This window comes from Rana temporaria, chromosome 1 (genome assembly GCF_905171775.1).
Source record: "Rana temporaria chromosome 1, aRanTem1.1, whole genome shotgun sequence".
In the NCBI taxonomy this organism is placed as follows: Eukaryota; Metazoa; Chordata; class Amphibia; order Anura; family Ranidae; genus Rana; species Rana temporaria.
The window spans coordinates 309,656,943-309,678,622 of record NC_053489.1 but is presented as its reverse complement, the minus strand read 5'-3'; the positions used below and the strand labels follow the sequence as shown (position 1 = coordinate 309,678,622).

The 21,680-nt window shown below is 42.9% G+C and overlaps 1 protein-coding gene across 3 annotated transcripts in view; it reads right to left on the bottom strand.

The window, feature by feature from the left end:
* Positions 1-21,680, bottom strand: part of MOB3B (MOB kinase activator 3B) — a 107,880-nt gene that overhangs the window by 71,417 nt on the left and 14,783 nt on the right. For 2 of the 3 annotated variants that reach the window (XM_040358594.1, XM_040358601.1), the window contains exon 2: positions 14,643-15,180. In XM_040358594.1, the coding sequence (XP_040214528.1) occupies positions 14,643-15,060 (418 nt within the window). In that variant the 5' untranslated portion in view covers positions 15,061-15,180. Of the gene's footprint in view, positions 1-14,642; positions 15,181-17,452; positions 17,831-21,680 lie in introns of those variants that run through there. The other variant, XM_040358607.1, reaches the window with a different exon arrangement.

The window sequence follows — 21,680 nt, the reverse complement described above, 5'->3', positions numbered from 1 at the left end:
AGCAATAAATTCTACCCCTAGACCTCCTCTAACTCAAAACATGCAACCTGTAGAATTTTTTTAAACGTTACCTATGGAGATTTTAAAGGGTAAAAAAGTTTTTCGCCATTCCACGAGCGGATGCAATTTTGAAGCGTGACGTGTTGGGTATCAATTTACTCGGCGTAACATTATCTTTCACAATATAAAAAAAATTGGGCTTAACTTAACTGGTGTCTTATTTTTTAATTAAAAAAAGTCTGCTTGTAAGACCACTGCGCAAATACGGTGTGACAGAAAGCATTGCAACGACCACCATTTTATTCTCTAGGGTGTTCGAAAAAAATATATATATAATGTTTGGGGGCGCTTATTAGAGGGAAGGAGATGGCAGTGAAAACACTGGGGAAGCTCCATTAGAATTGCTGGTTTACTTGTCATGCCAACAGCCACCATAAGATGGCACCAGATCACAGAAGGAAGCTTTGGCCTGCAGAAGGCCCCCGCCTCAATTACCGGCTGGCACGGCGGGGGAGGTGGGGGCACACGGAGACACAAGATGGAGTATCCTGTGTCTCCGTGCGCCCCCACCTCCCCCGCCACGTGATCATGTCGGGCCGTGCTGGCCGGTAATTGAGGCTGCGGCTTTGCGGCCTTCTGCAGGCCTAAGCTTCCCCTAAACCTTGTGGGCAGCCTTCCCAGAAGAGTTGAAGCGGTTATAGCTGCAAAGGGTGGGCCAACTCAATAGTAAAACCTACGGACTAAGACTGGGATGCAATTAAATTGAATGTGCGAGTAAAGGCAGGTGTCCCAATACTTTTGACAATATAGTGTGCTTTGTATATATACAGTGGGCAAAATAACTATTTGATCCCCTGCAGATTTTATACATTTTCAGACTTAAAGCGGTTGTAAACCCGCATGAAATTTTTTTATTTTTTTTCCCCTCCTGTAAGGGAAAAGTCATAATGAGCTAATATGCACCGCATATTAGCTCATTATGAAATACTTACCTCGGAACGAGGTGCGTAGCACTTACCTGGTTCACGCTGAGCGAGATTTCATCTTGCCTCGGCGTGTCTTCCGGGTATCGCCGTGCGCGCGGGAGATTTAAAACTCGGCAAGGTCCGGCGGCTGCCGGTCCTTTTGCCGTAGATCCCCCCTGCGCATGCGCAGCGGCGCATTGCGAGGGGAATATCTCCTAAACCGTGCAGGTTTAGGAGATATTCTCCTTACCTACAGGTAAGCCTTTTTATAGGCTTACCTGTAGGTAAAGGTACAAAAAGTGGGTTTACAACCACTTTAAGAAATTAAGAGTCTGCAAACTTTTAAAACAAAGGGCCAGTTTACTGTCCTTCAGACCTAAGGGGGGCTGCACCGTGGCCAGTGGGCGCAAATTCATGACTTTGTACTTGGTGGAGAAACCCTTGTTGGCAAGCACAGGGGCAAAATTGTTCTTGTAGTTGGTGACCAGGTTTGCACACATTCCAGGAGAGATTTTTGATCAAATTCTTATTTTACTCACTGAAATACCAACTCAAATTTATAACATTTGTTTTATGTGTTTTTTGGTAGATATTCTGTCTCCATCACTTAAAATACACCCATGATAAAAATATTATAGACCTTTAATTTCCTTGTAAATGGGCAAACTTACAAAATCTGCAAGGGATCAAATAATTTTCCTCACTGTGTGTGTATAAAATTATATATATATATTATACACACACACACACACACACACACACACATACAGTAAAACCTTGGTTTGAGAGCATTTTGCAAGACAAGACATTTTTTCTTTTTTAATACATTTTGACTTGATATACAAGCAACGCCTTGATATTAGAGTAGCGTCATGTCACAACGGAGTAGAAAATAGAAGAGTGGCACCTCTAAATGTAGCAATGAAAGCAGGAGGTACGGAGAATGGTCTATGTGAACAGCTTTACCCCGGATGGCTGCATACTAAGATGTGCCTCTTTTAATCATCAACCATGTGAGTTGCTAAATGTTGCACCTTCATTAAATGTAACCAGATTGCTACACTTAGAGGCTCCTCTCTTCTCCTTTACACTCTGTAGCTCCTGCTGGATTTTGCTTCCAGTCCTCTTGTGAAGGCTGCCATTTGTGGATGGACATTTTATGTTTACACAACCTGTCACATTGCTATAATCTTTTTATATGCACTATAAACTGAAGGACTTATGAATAAATGGTTGTGGAACGAATCATTTGAGTTTCCATCATTTCTTATGGGGATATTTGCTTTCATATACAAGTGCTTTGGATTACAAGCATGTTTCTGGAACTAATTATGCTCGCAAACCAAGGTTTTACTATGTATGTATGTATGTATGTATGTATAAAAATAAACACACTAAAATTAATATATAAATAAAAAAAATATATATATATATATATATATATATATATATATATATATATATATATATATATATATATATATATATATATATATATATATATATATATATATATATATATATATATATATATATATATATATATATATATATCACACACACATAATATATACCGTATTTATCGGCGTATACCGCGCACTATTTTGCCCTGAAAATCAGGGCAAAATCGTGGGTGCGCAGTATACGCCGATACCCGATTTCCCGCCATGAGTTTGAATACTGCGCCCGCATATAGCGAGCGCAGTACACTCGTGAATCTTCGGCCAGTCTCGGCGCCTCTCGTACTGACGTCCTGACGTCCTGAGCGTACAGGACGTCAGTGCGAGAGGCGCCCGAGCCTGCCCGAAGATTCACGAGTGTACTGCGCTCGCTATATGCGGGCGCAGTATTCAAAGTCGTGGCGGGAAACGAGCGGGAGGACGCCGCCGAAGGACGCCGGACCCGCCGAAGATGGACACCGGACCCGCCGAAGATGGACGCCCGACCCGCCGAAGATGGACGCCCGACCCGCCGAAGAGGACACCCGACGAGGCCGCAGATGGACGCCGCGCAAGACATCAAAACTGTAAGTACAAAACAACAAAAAAACTTTTTTTCCCACAGGATTGGGGGCCACTTTGGGGGTGCGCGGTATACGCCAGAGCGCGTTATACCGCGATAAATACGGTAGATTCGGCATTTAAAAAAAGATGATCTTGGCAACAGTGGTCTTAATTTGCTTGAGTAAGTTTCATTGAATAAATGTACGGTGCAACGTAACCAAGGTCAGCAAACATGTAGAGTGAAATCTGATTGGTTACCTTGTGTCACTGCACTTTGTGCCACTTTATTAAATGAGCCTGTTACCAAGACATTACTGATGTGTAGCATTTTCCTACATTTGGAACAATGCTGTAAAATCAATAGATGCCTATTACAATGATCAGTAATTGAAAAAAATAAAAATGTTATGCTTGCTTTCCCCTGCATTTCAAATCTGTACTAATGTGTTTGCTTGTCTGTTTTCACTGTTCTGTATTGCTACGTTCTTTGATTATTGTGCTCATTTAAGCAACAAAAGACATCTGCTGCTATTTTTTTTTAAATGGCAGCAACAAATCACCCAAGGCATGGTGAAATGAGCCCGAAGCATCTGCTTTATAGCATTAATAAGGGCTACAGATGAAAAACGAGGCCACGCCATGGAGGTCTAGTCCACATGACCAGCTGTTACATTAAACAACAATAGCTCTCGGGGTAATAATTGTGTTAAATGCAACCAAAGCACGCAACTGGTCTATGGGAAAGTCAGGAACACAATGTATACAAACAATTGGATGCTACAGGTCAAATAACAAAAGCATAGGCAGGCAACCCTGGAGGAGAGGTGGAGATCTACCTGGACTATGTGGAAGAGATCAGAGATCACTTTTTCTTTGACTGGACCTTTCCCCCCCTTCGTAGTAAAAAGTAAATTTGCATCTGAATTTTTACAATCGTTACTAAAAGCTTTTTTTTCCCCTCAAATAAATCCACTAACATTTATGTCTCTTCTGCTTTTCTTCAGCCATTGGTGACAATACTTGGTGCCCCTCAGCTGCCTTAATACCTCACCAGTGCCTTTCAGGTAGTTCACAGAAGACACTGATGACATCAACTTACTTCCTGCGCACCTAATGTTTCTTAGCAACAGCTAAAGCTAAACCAATCACAAGCTTTGCCAGTTTCCGGGCACATGCACAAGATCTGGCACAGATGCCTAGTGGGCCTTAAAGTAGAAGCCGGTATGGCAGGGTGCAGGCAGTATGTAATGCAGAGTTTGGGGTCAGTAGTATGCAACAGAGTGCAGGGGTCAATCAAGGCAATGAAGATTTCAGAGGCCAGTGGTATGTAACACAAAGTGCAGGGGTTGGGAGTAAGGAACACAGAATTCATAAAAATGTAACACAGTGTGCAGGGTCAGAAGTAACAGTACTACAGAGTGCAGAAGGGTAGTGTAGTGGGTAGATAGCCGACCCTGGCCTATAAAATTATTTTTTTAATTCCTTTATTTTATAAAAAGGTCATGTAGAGTCCAAATAATGCCATTATTTTATGGATCTGGCCTAAAGATTCTAACTTGACTGCACCAAAATGACTACAGACAAGAATGCATGGCAGCAAGTATTTTCTTCAACTGAAAGAACGTATTTTCCCACACTGAAAGAAAAAAAAATATTCTATACCTGCAAAAGTAAAAGGTGTTTAGCATTGAAACTTCAGTTTAAGTAGTATATATATATATATGCAACGACAATCATGTGATCCAGGTTATTTTGGGTGGAACTTATGTTGAACTTTATGTTTGGGGAAACCAGACACCCCATTCAATTATTATTATACAGGATTTATATAGCGCCAACAGTTTGTGCAGAGCTTTACAACATATGGGCAGACAGTACAGTTACAATACAATTCAATACAGGAGAAATCAGAGGACCCTGCTCTTTAGAGCTTACAATCTAAAAAGGTAGAGTCAAATGAAGCAAATGAGCTGATGGAGATAGTGGAAATACAGTAAATAGGTGGAGGCGAGATAGGCTTCTCTGCAGAGATGCGTTTTCAGGGATCACCTAAACGTTGACTAAGTTGGAGATAGCCGGACAGAATGGGGTAGGGAGTTCCATTGAATGGGAGAGGCTTGGGAAAAGTCCTGGAGGTGAACATGGGAGAGGGTGACAAGGGAGCTAGAGAGCAGGATTCTTGGAGCAAAACAAATCCACTGATAAGGGAAGCATTGGAGGTATGTCAACAGTCTCCATTACATTAGTATTTATGTTTGTTTATGATATGACTGTCTGAAAACCAATACCATGTTAAATCACCATTTAGGTCGACCATACACGGAGCAAATTTCAACCATGGGTAGCAGGAAAGAAATTTGTTCGATCCCCTCATTAACACAGACAGCGTTAATGCGGGAATCTCTCATGACCCACTGAAAGAAGACAATGGCCCAACAAGAGGAATTCCCCCAAGACCGTGATTATTGCTAGCACTATAGCAGCTATTAGCGATAATCGCAGGAAAAACCCAGCATGCTGGTTGTACCCAAGTTGATCGATTGTACCAAGTTGATCATTCAGCCTGCCCATATGCGGTTTGAAACCTCAGATTCAAACCAAGAATGGCCTGCCTTATGGGCTACAGCCAGTGTTGGGATAAGATAATGGTACAGCTCTAGTAAGGCTGGCCACAGATGACTCAACTGATTCCCTCATCCATAGAAGCGAGGTGGATAGAAGAATCCTACCCTCTGTGCCATTGTATTCTCACAGCGGGAACTCCTCTGTTGTCAGAATACACTGATCAGTGGCTGCAGCCCTTAATGAACAAAAGTCGTCCAATATTCCCATTTGACGGAAGCCGATTGTAAGATTGATTTCTGTTGAGTGGGAATGACCACATGTATCAAAAGTCATCTGGTCCCTGCTGAACCATCCATCCTTCTATGGCCAGCTTAATTATTCATCCTAAATTCTTTGATGTCAATTCTTCAGTAGAGTAAACCATGGCCTACCTATCAAAACCCATCCTGTATTGATCTGGGTATAAAATTCTGATTGCTTGGTATGCGTTACTGCATTTAATATTGAAAATGTTATTAAAGAATGGTTTATTATACAAAGCTGTACGAGACCTGCCTGTCCCATAGATAGTATTTGAGCACTAGTTGAGAGTATCACTCTTCCTATTAATGTTAGCTTTAGGCCCCTTTCAAATGAAGGGTCCAATCAGGTCTGCCTGTCAGTTTTTCAGGTGGACCTGATCAGACCCTCCAGTCACCTTTAAGGACTGGCGGGTGTAAACAGACGGGTGTCCATTTACACCTACCTACCTTAAATCCAATCCGGGAAAAAAAACTAAAGGGAATCTGTCCCCTTCCGTCTAGGCAGAGCGGAGTGGAGCAAACAGTTGGGTGTAAATGGACAGCAGAGTCCATTTACTTCCAGCCATCCGTAGAACAGAGTGGGCTCTGTCAATGTCCGCTCTGCATAAACTGAGCAGACACGGATGGCTCATCTGCTCGCTTTGCTCCGAGCAGCGGACAGATCACCTGCTGATTAAAATGGAGTCCACCCGGTGTGAAAGGGGCATGAAAGCATTCTTATTAAAGCCTACTACACATCACTAGTTTTTTTTCCTTTCGTTCAACCCAGCGGGTTGAAAACTGGCAGCTCAGGTCGGAGCCGCTGTACTATGCGATATTAGTACCAGGGCTGTGGAGTCGGTAGATAAATGTTCCGACTCCTCAGTTTTATGTACTTCCGACTCCGACTCGACTCCTCTGTATTAATATGCGAATGTATTTTATACATTCCTTGAGGGAAAGAAACGCAACCTACCACAGGACTACTGGCTGGGAAGCCAACAGTCTACTGTATTGCACAGTTTAAGCAAAAGACAAACACAATGAAAACAATCAAGTGGCTGGATAGTAGCAGCAGGCATAAACATCAGGAACAGGATCTTTACCAGTTCAAAAATACAAACCACATTATTTGGTTGTTTTAGAACAAAAACAAAGCTTATCTATAATGAACCAAAAACAAAATCTGTAAAACCTAGAAATGGTTTATATTAATCTTGAAATGTAGTTCTAGGCTTAGCAAATGCAAATCAATTCAATGTAGAGTTCTAAGGAAGAGAATTGCCTCTGCCAGATCCTCTTTCATAGAGGCTCTTAAGTCAGACTTTATTATTTTTAGGGCTGAAAATAATCTTTCGACACTGACTTGGGTGGGTGGCATTGCAGTAACTATTCTGGCCACATCACTAACGATCTCTGGATAAACAAGGATGGCTTCTTCAACAGTAAGTTTTGATGAGCGATCATACTTTTCAACTTCTTTTAGTGCTTTATAAAACTCCTGTTGGAATTTTTTTATTTGGACACTTACTGGTTCTCTAACATGCGTTCCCTGTAAAAGCAGAACACAACACTATGGAAAGTATAAGTATTGCAGCTCCTAATTGTGCGTTGCGTGCCATATAGTAAAGCACATGAAAAGCATGCTTCTTCACGGTCACTTAACGTGTTCGTTTTGCGGTTAGGTGAGGCACTGCATGCATTGGTCTTTATTCTTACAGTAGAGAAGTCAATTATAACTTTTTGTGAATTGGGACATTTAAACTTGCTTTTTTTTTTTTTTAATTCCAATCTAAATTTTGTAGGAGTCGGAGTCGGAGTCGGTGCATTGTTTGCCGACTCCGACTCCAGGTACCCAAAATTTCCCCCGACTCCTCGACTCCGACTCCACAGCCCTGATTAGTACAGCGATCTCCCCTGCTGTTCTATGATGTTCTGAACACTGCGTCAGAACACTCCGGTCATCACTCTCAACCAACCATCGTTTTATTGAACTGGCCGATGGCAGCCGGCATTTGGCCCGTGTGTACTAGGCCTAAACATCTTTCCAGGGACAGCATAACGTCACAAGGCTTAGAAATACTCATCTGCTTCCATGGGGTTGCTTCCTCACTGGCTTGATGAATGAGGCATTCTTTCCTCAGTGTTTGTCAGTGAGAGAGTGACACATTGCTCAACCAGGAACAGGAGATATAGTATACATATCACTATAGGAGATCTAGTACTGCAGGAGATATAGTATACATATCACTATAGGAGATCTAGCATACAGTACATATCACTATAGGAGATATATATATACTAGATCTCCTGCAGTACTAGATCTCCTATAGTGATATGTATACTAGATCTCCTATAGTGATATATATACTAGATCTCCTATAGTGATATATATACTATATCTCCTATAGTGATACAGTATGTTTACTATATCTCCTGCAGTACTATGTCTCCTATAGTGATATATATATACTATATCTCCTGCAGTACTATATCACTATAGGAGACATAGTACTGCAGGAGATATAGTAAACATACTGTATCACTATAGGAGATATAGTATATATATATATCACTATAGGAGATCTAGTATACATATCACTATAGGAGATATAGTATATATATATATATATCACTATAGGAGACATAGTACTGCAGGAGATATAGTGTATATATATATCACTATAGGAGATCTAGTATACATATCACTATAGGAGATATAGTATATATATATATATATATATATATATATATATCACTATAGGAGACATAGTACTGCAGGAGATATAGTAAACATACTGTATCACTATAGGAGATATAGTATATATATCACTATAGGAGATCTAGTACTGCAGGAGATATAGTAAACATACTGTATCACTATAGGAGATATAGTATATATATCACCATAGGAGATCTAGTACTGCAGGAGATATAGTAAACATACTGTATCACTATAGGAGATATCGTATATACCACTATGGAAGCAGTAGAGTATTTTCTCACACTTTTTGGTGATCCTTTTGCCAATGAATTGTCCTGGTCCTGATTGCATCACCTACATGTTCTCCTAACATGCTGAAAAATCTTAGAGCAAGGCTGTGGCTAGTGCGACTTGCGTTGAACATTTACAGCATTCCATGAAAAATACAGTGGTATATGGCTAGCTTTGATCACAGCATAATAATGGGAGTGCCAGTGCAAATGTGGATTTGAGAAAATTACCGGTTTGCTTTTGAGTGCTTAAAAAAAAAAAAAAAGGAAGAAATGTGAAGACCATGCACTTGATATGGATCCAGGAAACGCTAGCACTTGACCTCATAAGTGACCACATTTGTGTGGCTTCATTTCACGTTTCCATTTCCTAATGTACCTTGTCTATTTATTTGCTGCAAACAGTTAAAAAAGGCCAGGTTTTAAATGACAGCTTGAGACACACAGATGTTAATGAAGAAAAATAAAAAAAAAAAGGCAATGAACAAATGTGTTTTTGTTTAGGATGACCCTGTATAACTTGCTCAGTGGGATTCCTCTAGCAGCGCAATCATGCTTAACCAATAAAACCCACCCTCATTTCGCCCGCACTGACAGAGGAATAATGTGATAGAAAGCTCTTCCTTCAGCCCTCAGAGGATGACATTCCTCATGAGGGGAGCTGCAATAAGCCACAAAAATGCTTTAAAAACAAAGCCTTGCACAACTTGCAGAAGTGTACACAACGGCCCAACAATGTCCTGAAACAAGTACCGTCAGACATATGTTACATAGTAGGTGAGGTTGAAAAAAGACGCAATTCCATCAAGTCCAACCTATGTGCGATTATATGTCCTTTGTAGAAAAGGAAGCCACAATCATGCAGATGTGCCTGGATATAAAACAAGCATGTTACCACAGGATATTAGATGTAGAATTTGGAAAATATGTTAGGGATTGCCAGCATGCTGAAAAATCATTCTCTCCATGACCATTTCTTGCTATGATCATCACACCCCATGGAAAACCCTAAGGCTCCATGCACACTGAAGCTGATAAACTGCAGTTTATTGGCGTTTTGGGCTTTTTTTTTTAAAAAAAAGCCCATAAACTGAACTCTATGTTAGCCTATGTGCCCAGCTTTGGAGTTTATTGGCTTTTCTCTGAACGCCCGAAATTTGCGTTTAAAGTGCAGTTTTTCGGCGAAAAAAAAAAAAAAACACACAAAAAAAAACAGCGTTTAGCATTTTTTTTATCCATTGAAAAAAACAAAAAAAAAACTGTCCATTAAACATAGGACTGTGCAAACATTCTTGATATTGGACGATGGCGTCTAATGTGTTAGACTGGAAAAATGCAGCAAGTGCACTTTAAGAAATGACTGCCCTGACTGTCTACCATTTCTTCCCAATGATTTATAGCCATGCTCTTCATAGCTGCACTGCTGTCACTCTATGTGACATCTAAATTAGATTTCTATTGGTCTTTATCCCTCATCAGATCTATGACATGAATCAAAGCACCATGTACAGACTCCATTAGGTTTTCTTTTTCTTAGTAGTGACCATTGGCTGAAGTGTAAGAGTGAGCCCACAAAATACAGAAAAAGGTATTTTAAGCCTGCCGTCATTGCTGAAGGTCCACGTCTTAAGATTCCTAGCTACCTATACTTTTTCATGCCCCCTTTTAACTTAAAAGCGATTGTAAAAGGAAAAAAAAACTTGTAAAACTACTTACCCGCTCTGTGCAGTGGTTTTGCACAGAGCAGCCCAGTTCCTCCTCTTCTCATGTCCGCTCTGGGCCCCTCCCCCTTGCTGCGTGCCCCCACAGAACCGTCTGTGCCCACTCCTGAACCAGCTCTTTGCGTCCATAAGTCACAGAGAGCATGGCTAAGCCCCACCTCTGACTAATGGCTCCTGTTGCTGCATCTCAGCCAATCAGGAGACGGGGGGGGGGGGGGGGGGCTGCATACTGAATGTTTTTTTTTTTACTTTCATGCATAGAACCACTTGATATGAAATATGAACAAAGCATATCCTTCTATAGTGTGTACTTCAATTCAAGCGTCATTTATGTCTTCTGCTTTGTTCACTTCTGACAAGTTTTCCCTGACACCAAGAGGAAAAAAAAAAAAAGGGACAGAGGAGGGACCTTCAGCAGATTGACAGCCTCAGCTCTGTTACTGTGTGAAGACGGGGGGGGGGGGGGGTCCCTTCCCTCCAATCAGATCAGCTCTCCTCACTGAGTTTTGCAGGGTGTGGAACTCTTTTTTATGGCTTAGACAATCTTTATTATTCTGGACTTTGAGCAGATGTAGAGAAGACTGCAGATAAACAGACACAACTTGTGTGGGAGGATTTGTTTCATCTTTGTGCATCACCTGAGGCCAGTCACTTTCATCTTTAAAGCCAATCCCTGCAGACAAGACCACTTTCACAATGTTGCTGACTTGCAATGTGTGGTGGATCACTGTCAGTAGCAGCCAACCCAGAGGCGATATGCTAAATCCCATACATCTGTGTAAAAGGGTTGCTGCAATGTTCACTTCATTGGGGCATGTGGGCAAGCAGCATCACCCACTGAATGCAAAATGCATTACATGTTTTGCCTCCCGGCTGTGACAACGTGCATAGGGCCATCCAGCAGCCACTGCCGAGTTGTGACAGGCACCTGAGGCACACCTACTTCCTCATGACCCTTATATTGCCAATTATGACCATGTCATATACCCGGTAGAACAACAATGCATGAGCTCATTTTATGCAGTTTGGTCTTCAGTGAGATTTGGTTTTTGGCCACCTTTTTCACCGAATGTACCTACCAAATGTCTGTACTCACTTTGCCATTTGTCTCTGTTACGCAGTAATAAGTGGCAGTCTTTTTCCTTCTTGTAAAATTTGAAATCATCATATACGGGAAAAAAAAAAAATGTTCAACCTTAAAAATGCACCTCAACCACCTGTTTTTCCTGCACCAACAATGCCCACATGAAAGGGGCCAAATTCAGAGTTTATTGAGCTGCATTGCTATGCATGTAAATGCTTGTTCTTGACAAAGGTTTGATTGATTAAAAAACAAAGTGCAATCATAAAGTGAAGCAAACTATACAGTCGGCACACAGTTCCCACCCCTCTTCCATGCATAACCGTATAAAGGAACGCTCTTGTGACTCGAGAATTCCTTATGGCCAAATTCAGCCTCAAGGACACTTTAGGATGGTCAAATGTTGACTATGACCGTTCTCTGACGTCAAAACACCCCTAAAGGCATAATGATTCTATCGTTGAAAAAGGCTGATGGCATGTCATGTGTTTCTGAGAATTGTTATTCAATTCATTTATGGAAGGAATAAAAAATAAAATAAAAAGGATCGTGTTAGAAAACTGCTTTCAGCTTTTTTAAAAGCAGTCAAAACCATGAGAAGATGGAATATTGAAGTCAGGGGAAGATGCATCCAACACAGGGTTTGACAAATTTGCTTGGAATCTAGGAGCCAGCTAAAAAAGTTAGGAGCCAAAAAATGCACCCCGTCCCGCCAAGCGAACGCATACAAGAGTAGTGCCCGCATATGTAAACAGTATTCAAACCACACATGTGAGGTATCGCCGCGGTTGGTAGAGCGAGAGCAATAATTCTAGCCCAAGACCTCTGTAACTCAAAACATGCAACCTGTAGAATTTTTTAAACGTCGCCTATGGAGATTTTAAAGGGTAAAAAAGTTTGTCGCCATTCCACGAGCGGACGCAATTTTGAAGCGTGACATGTTGGGTATTAACCGCTTAACGCCCGCAGCACGACTATTTACGTCCGCAAAATGGCACGGACAGGCAGATGGGCGTATATATACGTCCTTGCCTTTGCGCGGGTCAGGGGTCCGATCGGGACCCCCCCCGCTGCGTGCGGATTCCCTCGGGGAGCGATCCGGGACGACGGCGCGGCTATTCGTTTATAGCCGCTCCCCGGAGCTGAAGAACGGGGAGAGCCGTATGTAAACACGGCTTCCCCGTGCTTTACTGTGGCGGCGCATCGATCGTGTCATCCCCTTTATAGGGGAGACATAATCGATGACATCAGACCTACAGCCACACCCCCCTACTGTTGTAAACACACACTAGGTGAACACTAACTCCTACAGCGCCACCTGTGGTTAACTCCCAAACTGCAACTGTCATTTTCACAATAAACAATGCAATTTAAATGCATTTGTTGCTGTGAAAATGACAATGGTCCCAAAAATGTGTCAAAATTGTCCGAAGTGTCCGCCATAACGTCGCAGTCACGAAAATGTATAAAAATGCAATAAAAATATCCCCCATTTTGTAAACGCTATACATTTTGCGCAAACCAATCGATAAACGCTTATTGCGATTTTTTTACCAAAAATAGGTAGAAGAATACGTATCGGCCTAAACTGAGGAGAAAAAATGTATATATGTTTTTGGGGGATATTTATTATAGCAAAAAGTAAAAAATATTGCATTTTTTTCAAAATTGTTGCTCTATTTTTGTTTATAGCGCAAAAAATAAAAACCGCAGAGGTGATCAAATACCACCAAAAGAAAGCTCTATTTGTGGGGGGGAAAAGGACGCCAATTTTGTTTGGGAGCCACGTCGCACGACCGCGCAATTGTCTGTTAAAGCGACGCAGTGCCGAATCGCAAAACCTGGCCTGGGCATTTAGCTGCCTAAAGGTCCGGGGCTTAAGTGGTTAATTTACTCGGCATAACATCATCTTTCACAATATAAAAAAAAAAAATTGTGCTAACTTTACCGTTGTCTTATTTTTTAATAAAAAAAAAGTGTATTTTTCCCCCAAAAAAAGTGTGCTTGTAAGACCGCTGCGCAAATACGGTGTGACAGAAAGTATTGCAACGACCGCCATTTTATTCTCTAGGGTGTTCGAATAAAAAAATCTATATATAAATGTTTGGAGGTTCCAATTAGAGGGAAAAAGATGTCAGTGAAAAAACAAATATTAAAGCAGAACTATAGGCAAAACGTTATTTCAATTTTGAACAGAGCGAGTGAATGTTATAAACCCGTTTTTGCCATCTGTGTCCCATTGCAGAGATTTCCCTTGACTTCCTGTCCCATCGCTACACAGGAAGTGAGAGGAAAACTCTGCCAATTAAGGGAATTCCTTGGGGACTCCCAGGTCACCAGAACTAGTGTCCCAACTGGATTATTTTCCCTCTATTACTTTTCTGGGTACCACCTAAAATTTGAGATTTTCTTTTACTTTCCCTTTCAATGATAAAAAGGTATAAAAAAGGTAAAAACAGGAAAAACGGAGAAGGTAAATCTTCTTAAAAAGGAGAAGAAGTCCAGCCTGAGCTCTCCTCTGGGTCACAGGAGCGCAGTCCGTTTTGCACAGAGAGTAGGCCGAAGTCCGCTCTGTTGACGTCACTGGACCGGTAGCCGCCTCAGCCTCTCAGAGAGAAGGTGGTTGCTGCCCACTCCTCCACAACTCAGCGCTCCAGTGAGCGTGGAGGAGCAGAACGGAGAGCTGCTGATTGACAGCCAGCAGCTCTCTGCTTGGGGAACAGAGAGAACCATCGGCAGTGTTTGATCGCTCAGTACTCAGTACCAGAAGACAGATGCAGCATTGATCCGATGACCTAGGCGAGTATGATGGGTGGGGAACCCTATACTTCTCTTTTAACAAGGACACAGACAGCAATAAAAACCAACAAACATTTTAATCCCTTGGCACTCTTTCCAAAAATGTATAACAATGTTTTTGCCTTTAGTTGTACTTTGTTACATTTTGACAGATCTTGCACCAGTAGAGACAGAAGAAGAAACAAAACAGGTATAATTTGGGAGCTAAACTGATAAGCAAAAATGAGACTTACCCACACTAGTAGGAAAGATATCTTCATTGTTAATTTGCACTTCAATCCAGTCCATGAGTAGGTTCATATAACGAGGTGCTGGTAAGGCAGTAGGTTTCTTGTATTTCAGGTCATCTTGCCATCTATACTCATATTTTGGACCCCCAGACATAACAGGACACGTGGTCTCTGTGCAGGAGTCACAAATGGTACCGTAGATGAGGTTAATCCTATTGAAAAAGTCAACCACATGAACAGCCACCCAGTCATTGAGGTCCTCTCCATTGGGCAGCTGAACCGTAGCCTTCAAGTCAACTCCGGAGCTCAGCGATGCCTGAGCCCGTTTGTGTAACTCAAACCTTTGTGTGCCAGGGTCAAACTTTCTCTTGGGTCGAAATGTCTTGTCCTTGTTAAATACTTGCTTTAGTCCTATTGACATGTCTTTCGTGTTTGAGATGTATCCTCAGCCTTTAAGGGAATCGAGTTTTGCACAAGATGGAGGAATATCAACAAGGTAAATGCAGGTCTAACGCAGGTATGTCTCGCTTCACTTTATTTCCTAGGAAAAGAAGGAAAATTGGGTGAAAACATAAAAAGTTGTATATAGACTAATAAACCAGATTTCGTTTTTTTGAATATTTTTTTTTTTTTTAAACTAGATTTACAATTAATGGAATAGTTCAATCATTCAGTGATCTACTGGCGCTTTAATCTTATAACAGGGAGAACACATTTTAAATGTCAAATAAGTGCAACAGAAAGGCTCTTTTTACAGTGCAGTCCAGTGCAACTTTTTGTGCGGCTTTGATCTGACTTTACATCATTTGCACCCACTTCTTCAGGGCATAGACTCCCATGGGAGTCACACCACTTTCCCAGCCCCCCCCGCTGTCTCCTGGGAAACACACTGGTCTCAGGAGCTTCACTTCCTGATTCCCTTACCGTGGATGGCAGCGGGGGGCAGCCAAGATATTGCTTGGCCTTGGCTGCCGACATCGTGGGCACGCTTGACAGGCAAGTGTCCATTTTTTTTAAAGTCAGCAGCCGCAGTATTTGTAGCTACTGGATTTAAAAAAAAAAAAAAAGTAAAAATTCGGGTGGACCTCCGCTTTAAGCCTGGTACACACAGGTAGATTATTTTCGTTCAACCCAGCAGGCTGAAACCCCCCCACCAAAAAAAACAACAACTGAGGAGCTCAATGTACTAACGATTTCATGTTAGGACAGTGATCTTCCCTTTTAGCTATTGTGTTCTGACAGGGGGGGGGCGCTCCCCGTCACCGATGGCTATGAGCGCTGATTGGATGCCAGTGGGCTGTTGGTTTTCCAGCATGCCCATTCGACAGAAGTCGGACAGGCTGCTGTACACAGGCCAAATGTTGGATGGTTTCTGTTTCTGGCCAATATTCAGCCCGTGTGTACCAGCCTTTAACTATTATTCTGGGGACAACTCCAAAACTAATTTATGCTCACTTTTTGTGTGAGTGAACAGTCATCAGGACAAACAGGGAGGTAAACAAAGCATATCCCTCTATAGAGTGTACTTGTGTCAATTAAGAGCACCAAGTGTCATTCCTGTCTGCTGCTTCGTTCCTCTAATTTTAGAATGAATCGCTTCTGACAAGTTTTCCTGACACCAAGAGAAAAATGGTGACAGGGGAGGGACCTTTAGCTCTGTTCCTGCAAACTGTGTGACAGGGGGTATTCCAACAGCCTAGACAAGCTTTATAAATTCTGGACTTTGAACAGAAGACTGCAGATAAACAGGTATAACTTGTGAAAGAGGATTAGTTTGATCTCTGCATCACCTGAGGCTAGGGCTGCACGATTCTGGTCAAAATGAGAATCACGATTCTTTTGCTTAGACTAAAGATCACGATTCTCTCACGATTCTCAAAAAATGTATGCCAGAACCCCCCCCCCCCCCCAAAAAAAAAAATAAACCTGTGATTTATCTGAAAAATATGAATATATAAAAAAAAGAGACCAGTGATATGTCTATAATGTTAAAGATCATATAACTCCTATGAAAAAAGCAGAATCAAACTTTGATTCTGCTTTTTTCATAGAAGCTATATGGTCTTTAACATTATAGACATATCACTGGTCTCTTTTTTTATAGATCAGAATGGATAGTGCATGGATACACACAGTTGTACAGAACTGTGAGAAGGATTAAGGCTCCATTCACATCTAGGCAGACAAATTTGCGGCGTTTTGTCCCGCGAATTGCGGCGGCAAATAGCAGAGTTTTGTACCACGATTTGCGGCGACAAAATGCAGCGATTGTCCGCCTAGATGTGCCCCTCTATGGAGATGGTTCCCGAACGCCGAAAGCCGCCTGAAAAAAAGGTCCGGGACCTTTTTTCAGGCGGCAGGCGTTCGGCGTGGAGATGTGAACCATCTCCATAGAGGGCAATGTCTTTTCATCCCTCTGGCGGCAGCGGCGGCGCACTACAGGCGACAAAACGCCTAGATGTGAATGGGGAGTAATACATCACAAGCAGTACCGCCGGCAACCACTGGGTGGCGCATGGATACAAACTACTGTTGTACAGAACTGAGACTTAAAGCTCGGGAATCTATCCAGCGGCGCAGGCTGCTGACGTCGGTTTTGATATCGGCGGCTTTTGCGTTCCACGCTGGTTACGTGGAACCAGCTGTGAAAACAGAAGAATCGCGGGTCATCCCGCGGGGAGAACCGAAATATCAATTCTCTCCGCGATTAACCGAGGCCAGTCACTTCATTGGGTATACAATCCAGATGTGGCTTTGCTATAATATGTAACAGTTGTATAGAAAGGCATACAGTGATAAAATGTCATAGCCACCATAAATGAATTACAGCATGTCTTCCCAGCAGCTTCTCCTCCTTGTGTTTCCTAGGACACGCACACTATTGTCTATATTTATTGTGAAGAGCAGATGACAGAATGATTTCCTTCCTTGGTGTCGTTAGATTTCACGAGGGCCAGCTTTTCATCCAAGTAGTCATTTACTGCAATCTTTTATACTGCCTTCTCCGTCCACATCTGTAATGAACATTGTGGAAGCGATAGCTGAACGAGTACTATGTGCTAAAGCTTATTGCTTCCAACAGTGTGTTGACAAGTTCCCCAGTGAAAGGCGTCTAAACTAAGCGCACGTGTGCTGTACGGCGTAGTGGAGTTAATTAGCGCCGTGTCACCGTGACTGGAGGATGAACTCCATAATGACTCGTGTGTGTCTAGGTAGGGACTCTCTCTTCTCCTGCTGTACACGGATATGTTCATAGACTCCACATGAGGAAAACAAGTCATGACAACTCCCAGTCCTGACCAGTGATCTCACTCTGCATGCTTTACATTCATGTGGCTAAACATGTGCGTACGCTATCAACACAAATATCATTTACAACATTACCATGTGCACGTTCCATTATTCATTGAGGGCTACAATGGAGGATCTTTACACAAGGGGGTGTCTCCTTCCCTTTCATCCACTCTGTTTACATTTTCCCACTGTTTGCTTTCTGAATGCCTGTTTTTTTTTTTTTCCCCCTTTAAAGCGGGAGTTCACCCGAATTTTTTTTTTTTAAATGAATGCTCATTTTGTCAAGGGGAATCGGGTAGTTTTTTTAAAAACGAAGCAGTACTTACCGTTTTAGAGAGCGATCTTCTCCGCCGCTTCCGGGTATGGTCTTTGGGACTGGGCGTTCCTATTTGATTGACAAGCTTCCGACGGTCGCATACATCGTGTCACGAGAAGCCGAACGTTGGTGCGGCTCTATACGTCGCCTGCGCACAGACGTTCGGCTACTTTCGGAAAATCGTGACGCGATGGATGCGACCGTCGGAAGCCTGTCAATCAAATAGGAACGCCCAGTCCCGCAGCCCATACCTGGAAGCGGCAGAGAAGATCGCTCTCTAAAACAGTAAGTACTGCTTCAATTTTAAAAAAAACTACCCGATTCCCCTTCACAAAATGAGCATTAATCTAAGGTTAAAAATTAACTTTTCGGGTGAACCTCCACTTTAAGTGATAATAAAGTGGTTCTAAAGGTTCAAGGTTTGTTTGGAATGTATGAACATAAAAAACCTCTGCCAAATACCTGAGCCCCATAATGATCCAGCGATGTGCACAAGAGCATTGGCTCTCCAGGGACTCCCTTGTCATTGGCTGAGGCCACTGGCTGGAGAGAGGGAGAGACACTGCCCTGACGGGTCAGTATTTGGCGCATTATAAATCTATTAAATCAATGAGCCTCGGCTCTGTGGGAGAATGGACACACAGAGTGGCAGCTCGGGAGCAAACCTACTTGGGTGCCCCCATTGCAAGCTGCTTGCTCAGGGGGCACACAGAGCTCCGGTGCGGGACCCTAGAAGAGGAGAATCAGGGCCGTTTAATGCAAAACCACTACACAGAGCAGGCAAGTATGACATGTTTGTTATTTAAAAAAAAATGTAATTGCCTTTAAATATCCCTTTAACCACTTACAGCCCACCGTGGATGTACGTTGCTATTTTAACATCAAATACCGTTATTATGGCAGCAGATAGCTGCCATAACCACGGTATTTTCCTAAATGGCGGGCGGTCTGTTTTAAGATAAGTGGTGCCCATGACAGATTCACTGCAAGATCACTTATCGGCGGCAGTAGAGGTGACCCCCACCCCCTTCCCACTGCGTCCCGGCAGTTGGGTGCAAGTGGACAGACGGCCCGTTTACATCCAACCACCAGTGAATTGAGGAGAGCGGACCTGGCATCCACCAGCTCAGCAGACAGATTTCCTGATGAAAAGACGGACTTCAACAAAAGGGGCCTTAAGCTATAAAATTCTGAGGGTTCGGTAATACTTTTCCTATGTGGTTAAGACAGGCCTCGACAAAATCCGGGCGCCAGGTCGCAATTGTGACCTGGAGCCTGGGGAAGCCGAGGCCAGCAGAAGGCCGCAAAGCCGTGGCCTCAATTACCGGCCGGCGCGCGATCGCGGTGGGTCCGCGGCTTTGTGGCCTTCACAGAAGGAAGCTGAGGCCAGCAGAAGGCCACAAAGCCGCGGCCTCAATTACCGGCCGGCCGGTAATTGAGGCCGCGGCCTTCACAAGGCCGCAAAGCTGTTAAGTGGACAAAGGCATTGGATGATCTGGTGGGCAAGCATAAAATGCTCATATAAGTGAAGTGGCAGCTGTGGGGCGACAGGTGCAGTACCAGAGAGACCCTGCTGAAATAAGAAATAGTATAATTGCTTTTTATGTTAGTCCCAGACAAAACAACCATTTAACCCTTGATGTGCAGAAGTGCCCCACTGCAAGAGTGCTTTTTTTTTTTTATATTCCTGGAGTCAGGCTTTAAGGAAACACTTGTGAAAGAAATGGAAAAAGTTACAGTAGCTGATGCTCTAAGGCCAGCCATAGACGGAGTGATCTTCTTTCCTGCAACCATGGGTCAGTGTTGAAGGGGGAATCTCTCCCGTGAAGCCATGGTGTTCTTCCCAGTGAGGGGAAGCCTACCCCCGCCAGGAGAACACAGTGATTACCGCTAGCAGCTATAACAGCCACTAGCAAGAAATCGCATGTAAAATCTGGCAGGCTGGTCCATTCAGCCTACCCATTTACGGTTCAAATCTCGGCCAGTTCCTGCTGAACCCACCAAGATTCTAAAGGTCTATGACCATCTTAACGTGCCGATTCTCTTTCTTGACATGCTAGTTGCCTGCCTGTCATTCTGTCTTCAGCATTCTAAACCCACTGATCCAGAATGTACAGATAAGGAATGTTGACTTTTCACTGACTTCCGTGTACTGTGTAATTCTGCATGGCCAGTCAGGTAGTCAGCAGGAAGCCATCAATAGCAACCCCTATGTATCCTGCATGAGAACAGTTGGTTAAGCCATGAAGAAATTCTGCTGGTTAAAGCCGAGTTTCGCCCAAAAAAATAAAATACTAAATTTAAAGTCAGCAGCAACAAATACTGTAGCTGCCAACTTTTAAAAGAAGGACACTTATTTGTCCAGGGCTCCCATAATGTCCTCACCCAAAGCCAATTTGTCCCTCCAGGTGCTGGCATCTTCAGTAAGGGAATCAGAAAGTGAAGCCTTGCGGCTCCACAGCCTGATTACCTACTGTACATGCGCGAGTCGCACTGCATGATCCCACTGGTCCCTGCTGTCTTCTGGGACCTGTGTGTCTCCCAGAAGACAGCGGGAGAGGCCTGACATGGTGTAGATCACCGCAGATCCTGCAGCGATCTTTCGCCGGTGGTGGGAGCAAATCCCTGATTAGACAGCTATCTGCCCCCCGGCCCCATGAAAAGGTGCCAAATGTGACACCAGAGGGGGAGGGGGAATCTGGACAGCTGAAATCCAATATTTGGATGGCACTCCGCTTTAAAGTAGATTTTCTTGGTGAACACTAGATTACTGTGTATATAACTGTAAATAGTGCTTTAGAGACGGCAATAAATGCTTCCTGGAAAATGATAGGTCACGCGGTTTAGCTCCTGATACACAAACAGCCGGTCCGTAGGAAAATGAACATTTTGTTTCAGGCTAAACTCTGGATAGATATTAAAGGACACAAACGAATGCGGCTCTGTATCAGCACAACTTCAAATCGCATTTTTTACGTTCGAGCAATGTACCTGAAATGTGACCTGGTATCAGCCTCCTAAAGTCTACTGGGAGAGGGAGAAGTGGCACAAAGAGCCAATCAAACATGTGCTGACAAGGAGCATGCCGACTGGAGGATAGAGCAGAGTGACAGAGATAAACTCATCAGTTTGCTGCTTCTCCTTTCACTGCCCAGTAACAGGAAAAAAAAAAAAACACCTGTAAAGATTTTTGAACTGTAGCAAAGACAAAAGTAGGCCTTCTGTGCTCCCAGACAAGGTTGAGTTGTGTAAATCTAAAGGCTGGATGGACAAACAGACAAATCCTTCGGCAGGTAAAACATAGCTCATAATTATGTATTTTACAGATATTTTTAAGTCTTCTTAAAAAAGAAGTTTGGAGTACCGGTATATAAAAAAAAAAAAAATATTAAAAACACACATACTCACCTCAATGATGCTGTATTGGTGTG